This window comes from Ostrinia nubilalis, chromosome 15 (genome assembly GCF_963855985.1).
Source record: "Ostrinia nubilalis chromosome 15, ilOstNubi1.1, whole genome shotgun sequence".
NCBI classification, from domain to species: Eukaryota; Metazoa; Arthropoda; class Insecta; order Lepidoptera; family Crambidae; genus Ostrinia; species Ostrinia nubilalis.
In genome coordinates, this window is record NC_087102.1 from 3,394,917 (window position 1) to 3,403,320 (window position 8,404).

Consider the following 8,404-nt stretch of genomic DNA (forward strand, 5'->3'; position numbering starts at 1 on the left):
CAGGATATGAGAAGGAAGTTGAATTTATTGAATAATGGCTATCTACTCTAGACTATATCTCACTTAGGGCTGATTTTTCCATCATCAGATATCTTTTAACTGATGATTGAAAAATCTGCCCTTTATGTCGGTCAAATATCCTACCGTTTGCTATTTTACTCTCTTTCTGGTGCAATCGCGTAAATGTTAATAAATATGTTGTTGGTATGATTTTAATTTACCTACTATTCAATTTCTGCCTAACTTCGTGGAATGTGTTTGAATTAAAACGTAATCCCCAATATGCATATTTTGTTCTATTTACCCATTCTATCATCGTTAATACGAAACGACTAGTTGATCTTCAGCTTACAGACTACATTATACAAAACCATCATCTTTACTTCATTAACCGCGTATATTGAGTACCAACACGTCAATTCCGGTTAGTACAGACGGCATATTGAGCTAAACTATGGCGTCTTATGGAGCTGTATTAAGGTACTATTTTGAAACAAAAATGTACAAAACGAGGCAAGTATCAATGCGATTAGATCCAGACAGATTACCTCGCGCAGGGGAGAGCGCGACAAGGGGCTGAGTTTTGATTGCACAACCCTCCCTTCCCCCAAAATAAAACCTTAGCCCTTACACTTTATGGATTAAATCAGGTTGTAGTTAAGTTTGCACGTGATAGGTTTGTGAAATAGCACTGCAAGAGGTCAATGATCTTAGCTTTGATAGGACGACGCATAGTAAACACGAATCTAGGAATGTGGATTATCATGAGAAGATCAAACGCCTGATCATTTCTAGTAGCAATATTTCTCGTTGCATGAATCTTATTGCTACGAGGAATTGCAACTCTCTTTTGGCTTATTGACACTTACCAATGTTACTTATTAGAAATTTTCTGGCGTTAAGAGTCGCCTCTCGATCTAAACATTTTTAAAATAACTTGAAAAAATCGAACTGCCTAAGGTGAGAATCGAACCACCGTGAATCGCCGGCGCAGACCACCGGTTTTTTGTTGGCCGATAGTTTACTCGGGTAGTTAATAAATATGGGCATGTATGGAAGTGCGCACATTACACCGATTGATTCTTCACAAATTAGAGTCGGGCCCAAATATCGGCCGACTAAAAATCGGTGGTCTGCGCCTAGGCTAGGTGGTTTACCTATTCCGCATCATGCTTGCAGTTTAGGGTCGTCTTAATCAATTTATGGTAAGAAACCAAATTAATATTTTAGCTAAACAAATTATTATTTTAGTTAAACTGAGCATTATTACACCTCCCTAATATTGTTGTGCAAAAAAGATTCTTCTCCAATATACTCGTACTTAAAAACAAAACTACATAGTTACGTACCTACGTACCCAACAAAATTCTGCCAAATTGTATGAGCGATTAAAGTCAAATTATTATACATCTGCTACTTTATAATTGTTACAGTCAAAAGTGGTTTTGACTGTTTTTTTCAGTCAAAAGTGGTTTTGACCGATTATGGGTTTTGACTGTATTTAACCCGTCAACTGCGACTAATACGATTTATCAATAAAAATAATATTGGTAGACCTTGGCAATGTTTGTACAACACATTTTGACACTGAGTTTAGGTAGATGCACAGTTTTCATACGTATTACTTAAATAAAACCATTAAAATAATTTCATAATTTTTATTTTTTTTACATACTGGCAGTCGCAATACATTGTAATACAAAGTACCAACAATTTCATTCATTAACAAAATGTATTGAACGTACATAAATATTTAACACGCTTCATTCAAACAAGAGAGTCAAAGGACTTAATGTACTTTAATATAAATATAATTAAATGCTTTGGAAATATTAGCCATCACTAATACAACTTTTAATAACTATCATTTTATCAACAGCAGAGATTTAATAATTTTTAACAATTTAAACAACAAAGACAAATCCATAATTATTGAATTATTTCGTAATATCAACTGTGACCAACAATAATTATCATAGAGGCAGTTAAGTCAGTTTTAAAGTACAATAAGATATAAATAACACAATAATATCTTGTACAAAAAACAAGCTCAAATATGTAGACACCAGCCATGATATTCTGAGATTGCCTGACTGATTGACTTTCTTTCAGCAACACCAAGTCAGAAGAAAATTATTCACTAAATTTCCTTCTATGTAATGGCACTTGCTATCTTAAATAATAAAATAATAGTACCTACAAATACTAAGCACCTAGACAAAGTGCGTCAAACGCCTTAAACTAAGTTTATTTACAGTAAATCCATTGCTGCTTTTTAATAACACATTGTTCCATCCATTCCATTAAAAATTGAGTTTGGTTTTTTTGTTTAATAGATTTTTATTTTTTAGTTTTTTTTATTGTTTTTGTGGGGCGCAGCAAAGGATTGCGTTTATAACGCGGGTCAGTCGCGTCGTACAACTAGTAACATAATCTTACTTAACATTTAAGACCTAAATGACGATGCAACCAGCAGTCTTTTAACATTTGTCGAGTACATAGATGTGGCAGCAGTGTTACTTAGGCCTTGTACTTGAAACAAATGCTGTTGTGATTCCATTTTCAAAAAGTTTTTAACTAAAACTCATTTTTATTTTTTTGTGAATGCACACAAGATTTGCCAGCGTAGCACTTAATAGTTGCAAATACTTTGTGTGACTGATACATTACTTTTTTCCAAAATGTGTGGGAGCTGTGAACGTGTTAATGCCTTAACGGTCATAGTGCCGCCGGCGGCCAGGATTTATAAGTTTTTTGAGGACCAGATTCTAAAGTATAATAATCTGGTCACTTTAATCTTTGCTCGTAAGCTAGCCAAGCTAAGCCAAGAGCAATACGCTCTTTTATTACTTCACAACGCATTTGTTCATAATACTATAACCTAACCTAAAGTCTAGAGATCCATGCTGAAGGTTTCCTGGGATTCGTCGAACGAGATCGAATTTGAACGTGAGTTCTTCTGGACAGGTGAACTGACCGAGTGTGGGACGGAGCCTGGGTTCTTCAGAAGGGCAGCTGGCAGGGAACACTTCGGTGGGGTTTGTGAGATCGGTGATTGCCTCAGGGACATCATGAAGGACCTTTCGTACACGATTCTGGTGCCTGGAAAAAGAGAGAAAATTTTTGAATGGTTTATTTAAAAAACAAATGAAAGGAATACACAAAATATTGAGATAACTAGGTACTTATTCTTAAAAAAATATTTAATAGTAATAAATACCTAGATCAATTATTTCTATTGTTATCCAAGTTGTGCCTTAAGTTCACTAAGTAATATCTTAAGAATGATGTTTATGTAAAAACTGAATACCAATGAACCCCGAATAGAAGTAGTTTCAGTATGTTTTTTCAATAAAGGCTGGAGAAACAGAAAGTGTAGAATTCCAGAATGTTTGATATTATAATTTAATATGTTGATGAGTGACGCGTAAAAAACAAAAGCCTACACTTTTTTACTCTCATAAATGTTTAGCTGACATTTCGCAATCGCAACCAACCTGTTAACGTAAACTAAAATAGCCGACAACGAAAATGAAACGTAAATGAAACGTAATGGCAAAACGCCATGTTGCGAAAACTGTCAATGGGGTCGCTAACCGAGGCTTCCGGCGACTGGGACCGCAATAAACTAGGACCGCGGTCCCAGTCGCCGGATCCATAAAAAAAAAAATTTTCTTCCGGCGACTGGGACCACTCATAGATAACTTAAAAGAAAATATTATTCAATCCAAAATCGGTACAGTACTAAAATCCATGAGTGGTCCCAGTCGCCGGAAGAAAGTTATTTAATTTTTACGCATCCGGCGACTGGGACCGCGGTCCCAGTTAATTGCGGTCAGTTGACGGAATCCTCGCTGACCCACATCGTTATCGGCTCATCGCACTCTCTATTGTCAATATTATTATATTCTATTCACAAATAGCAGTTTTTGTCGGTAATTAACCTAATTAATGGCAGCTTCCCGAGACCCCGGCCATATGGTGGTAATAACAGTGTGGGAAACACAAAACAACATTCAAATTATAAATCTAATTGGTTAATTAGATGGCTGCGGATGGGTTAACAAAATTACACAAATCAATGTCTGAATTTCGGTTCGATATTTTCCCATAGATTTATTACTTGTTACAACGAAGAAATATCACGTTAATCTAAACTGTACTTATCAATGTTTGATAAAAAACAAAAAAAAAGCTGGAACCGAGTGCGTGTGCATGAGTTTATAAACTATCAACAAATCAAAAGTACCTACATAAATAGAAATAGGAAAAATAAACTAGTTTAAAACGGTTTACTCGAGACCGTTTCCCGACAAACCCAGACGCAAAAAAACTTCGCTTTCAACTGTGACCCCACCGGAAATCGAACCTTTAGCTCAAGGCGATTCCCCTCAGAAAGCAGGGAATTGTGTAGGCAACATCTGTTTATAAACAGAAAGACACGGGTCTTACGAGCCGCCAGTCTGCTTACGGGACTATTCCCACCTCTCGATCCCACCGCTGCAACTCCTGTGTAGCCAGGATCTACAGCTTGACCGCCAATAAAACCCAACCAGTGAAGGTCAGGTCCGCCAGTCTACTTGTGACCACGGCTGCAGCATAGCAGCCGAAACGTCAAGCCCTGATAACATAATGTAACTCATTCATAAATGTCGCGTTAAGACCCGTGTCTTTAAAAAGAAAGTTTAAAATCTTATATGTTTATTACTACGTATTTAAATCCAAATAACGTCATAGTTGAGGTACCGTCATCATCACATCAAATCATACATTTTTGTAGCAAAATAACTTTTATTACAAAGAGATAAAGACCAGTGTTCAGCTTGACGTGCCGTAGTCCGTACTCCTGCACGTGTAAAGTGGTCGTTCGTACCTACACGTGGCCAACATCACTCATGTACGAGTGTGTTATAACAATAGGTAGCATTGTTATTGTATGGAAATTTGAGTCCTACCTATTCCTATAAGATGAGTTTGTTTTAATAGTTATTTTAGTATACTCGTAGGTACTATTGTATTTCTCACAGTTTCTGCCCACAGTTTCTTTCGAATGGATTTCGATAAATCTTTATCTTTAAACTACATAGTAGAATAATATGTGATGTGTGTTACAATTTCATGAAATTAGTAAAATTAGCGGCAAAGAGAGAGAATATCCATTCATCACGGTAATTTAGCTACACTTACGTTTCTAAAGAAAACAAAACATGTTTAGGTTACTGTTTCCTGTATTTTGGCAGATTACATTTTATAATAAGGAATATTATTCCTATTTAGTACAAAGATATTGCCATTTTATGGTTGTATTCATGATGATATTAGTGCCTTTTGCCTATGATCAGGATTTCGGAACGCGTGCAAATCTTGTCCGCATGCGGGCTGCCCACATTTCATACTCATGTTTTTCCATTCCGCGTGCGTGTATCCCGCGTAATACATCCGCACGCTTGAAGAAATCCGTAACACAGGAAAAAGGCACATGAACAATAAATCCTTTTTTTATTTACTTTTCTGCAAGATTAAAATCTAACCTTGGCCCTTATCGCCCTGGCAACACGCATCACGTTCCAAATTCCAAATTACATTCGCACCAACACCGGTTTTAATTTTTATCTGCCATGTGCTGTGACATAACACTGCGTAACTGCGTAGTAGCCGGCTTTGCAGATAACACGAGTCCAAGCCATTTTGAACCTTCTGACGTCTACATAGACTATTTTTTTATGTAAACCTTTAAAACTTGTTGTTGACATAAAATTTTATCCTCAATAACGTACTATGGTGTAGTTAGGTATACCTATTTTTTAGTTTTCAACTAAGAATTTGAATTTAAATGCCATTTTGTAAAAGGTAAGAGCTACTCTGTCCGTAGCTACAATTGTTTGTAAATATTTAGTTTATAGAAACAGTAACAGTTTTTTTTTTCTTGGCTTTCGCGGCTTATTAATCTTTAAACAGCAACTATTGACATTGCCTTGAATCTTGAATCAGTTAACCTAACCTTCAAAAGGGCATTGTATCATCTAAATATAAACCGAGTGGACATCTTGTTAACCCTTGCGACACTGGACTGAATTAGACCTGCCTATAATTAAGAGAACCCGCCCACTACCGGTTTAATCCAGATTCCTAAGGCTAGTTTAGATAGCTAGAACGACGTAAAACTAGGTACTTTCAACAACCGTGATTAGAAAAAAAACATCTAATTGTAAGGTTCTGTCAGAAAAAAGTTAAATAAGACCGATAAATATGGCCAGGAATTAAATTCAATAAATAAATGTTTATATTCCTTTTTTTATTTGATTTTGCTGTTTGTAAGTAGGTTGCTAGTTTCTTATTTATGATTGTCAATCTTCATTACGGAATCATTATTTAATGTTACCAGAGAAGCATAGTTTCTGCTGCAATCATGATAAGGTTAAATAACTGCTGATAAACTACTTAGCTCTATTTTCATAACTTTATCGCTGACATTAATAATATCTTCGCTTTAAACCTAATCTGTGACATAGATAAACAGCTTAGAATCAGATAATAATAAACATGGAAGATTTGAATTTATGTTACTATAATTTTCCTTTGTTATAATATAACTTTTATAGCAATTTGTTACTTCTTTTCGCTGACGCACCCGCGAAGTTTTAACAAAGGCGTCCCCTTTGTAACTTGTTGAATAGGCTTTGTGAACGACTTTCATTATCTGTTACGTTCTTATTTTATAGCATTTTTTATAAAATAACGAAGAATACTAATTACAAAGTAAGTTTTTTTTTATAGATCACGTGTTGTAAGTAAAGACTAAACGAATCAGACAAAAATTAAACTGGTCATTTTTAACTGCTCGGAAACTTACAAATTACTTCAAATGTTTTGCTGAACCTTACCTAAATGACATGTTTGCTATAGGATTATGATTATGATGTGTAGGTTCATAAAATTCTTATAAATGGCTCAACGTATAATCTAAGGATTTAGGCACACAAATGCCTACTTAACTTGGATAACAACTCTAAATTGCCTCATAGAAAGTAATTAAGGTATCTACCTCCAGGCGTGGTCGAATACAAGGTGCCTCCAGGGGTACTGGAGTACACATCCGGCATCTGTGCTGGGTCTGTGATGAGCACCCTCCTCGAGGGTATCGCCTGACTGTGCGTCGCTTGCCTCGCGATCGGTGACGCCGACATTTTCAACCTTTTCCTATCAAACTTAGAATTCAAATTCACAATCACTGACACGTATCAGTCGGACGGGCAAGGAGAACTGAGCCGGGTACAGGCGGTGCCTAAAATAAATACGTTCGCGAGTGAAACACGCACACTGGCGTAATCGAACGCGTATACATGTCACACATGGCCGCGTAAGATCAAAACAAACAAAGATAAAGATTTTAGAAGCCACTACCAAAACAGAGGATTGTTGTTTCTTGGAAACAGTTTATGCCTATCTAGTGGAAATTAAATTACATAGATTATTTTTATTGAAACCGAGTTTTTCGGAATGCCTTAGATATCAAATATCAATTAATTAAAACCACGTTTTTGGCTTCTTTGTTTTGTGCCGAACTAGGAACATAATATTAGCAATGCGATCTTGAAATCGGATCGATAACAAATTATTGCATTTTCTAGCTTAGCTCTCTAACCTGTTAACCACTGCACCCTTGCTGTAGTGGTTAACAGGTTTGAGATCAGTAACGTATGTTTGGCTATTTTGAAGTATAGCTTTTAATTATTATTCCTTTCTGAACACAAACTAGGTATTACTCGTACCTACTTATTCTGTAACTCTTTGTGTCACTGTTCCAACTCTTATCATTATAAAATAGGTATAAAACACCCGCTCTTTATTACCTGTCTGAGAGTGATAAATACGCCTAATCTGTGCGCACGCACACGCATGACATTTCCTCACGTACACCGCATTAATATACACACATGGATACTATACTCGGCTATATGCGTAGTTTTTGCGATGTTAAACGAATACTCTATGGCGAGCACTTAATTTATATTCTTGAATTGTTTAAGTTTGGATCAACTGTGGAGCCAGAAGGTCACAACAATACGAACTGTTCAATGAAGAAAGTAAGAAAAAATACAATGTTAGTTAGAATAAACATCGCCGTTTTTTTTTTTTAAAGCAATGAATATTGATTTTAATCTTGTTATAATTGACTACATCCAATCTTGTAATAAACAAACCCAAAACCTGCATTTTAGGTCTAAAGGGGTTAACACAAAAAATTCAGATAGATAAAATCACCATCGATGCATTCCTCAATCTTACTAACAACCAACAAAAACAAGTTTCCAAACATTTCTTCTAGCCCAATTTAAAAACCATTAATATACAGAAAAGTCCTGAAAATAGAGACATCGGAGTCAGTGGTTCACGTTTCCGG

The 8,404-nt window shown here is 35.8% G+C and overlaps 1 protein-coding gene across 1 annotated transcript; it reads right to left on the reverse strand.

Moving 5' to 3' along the window:
• Window positions 1–1,644: 1,644 nt before the first annotated feature.
• On the reverse strand, window positions 1,645–7,274 carry LOC135078754 (eukaryotic translation initiation factor 4E-binding protein). The gene is made up of 2 exons (XM_063973313.1): window positions 7,046–7,274; window positions 1,645–3,102 (listed from the first exon to the last, which is right to left on the reverse strand). Exons 1-2 carry the CDS (start codon window positions 7,185–7,187, stop codon window positions 2,894–2,896), a joined length of 351 nt encoding a protein of 116 aa, XP_063829383.1. The 5' UTR covers window positions 7,188–7,274; the 3' UTR covers window positions 1,645–2,893.
• Between the last annotated feature and the right edge of the window lie 1,130 nt (window positions 7,275–8,404).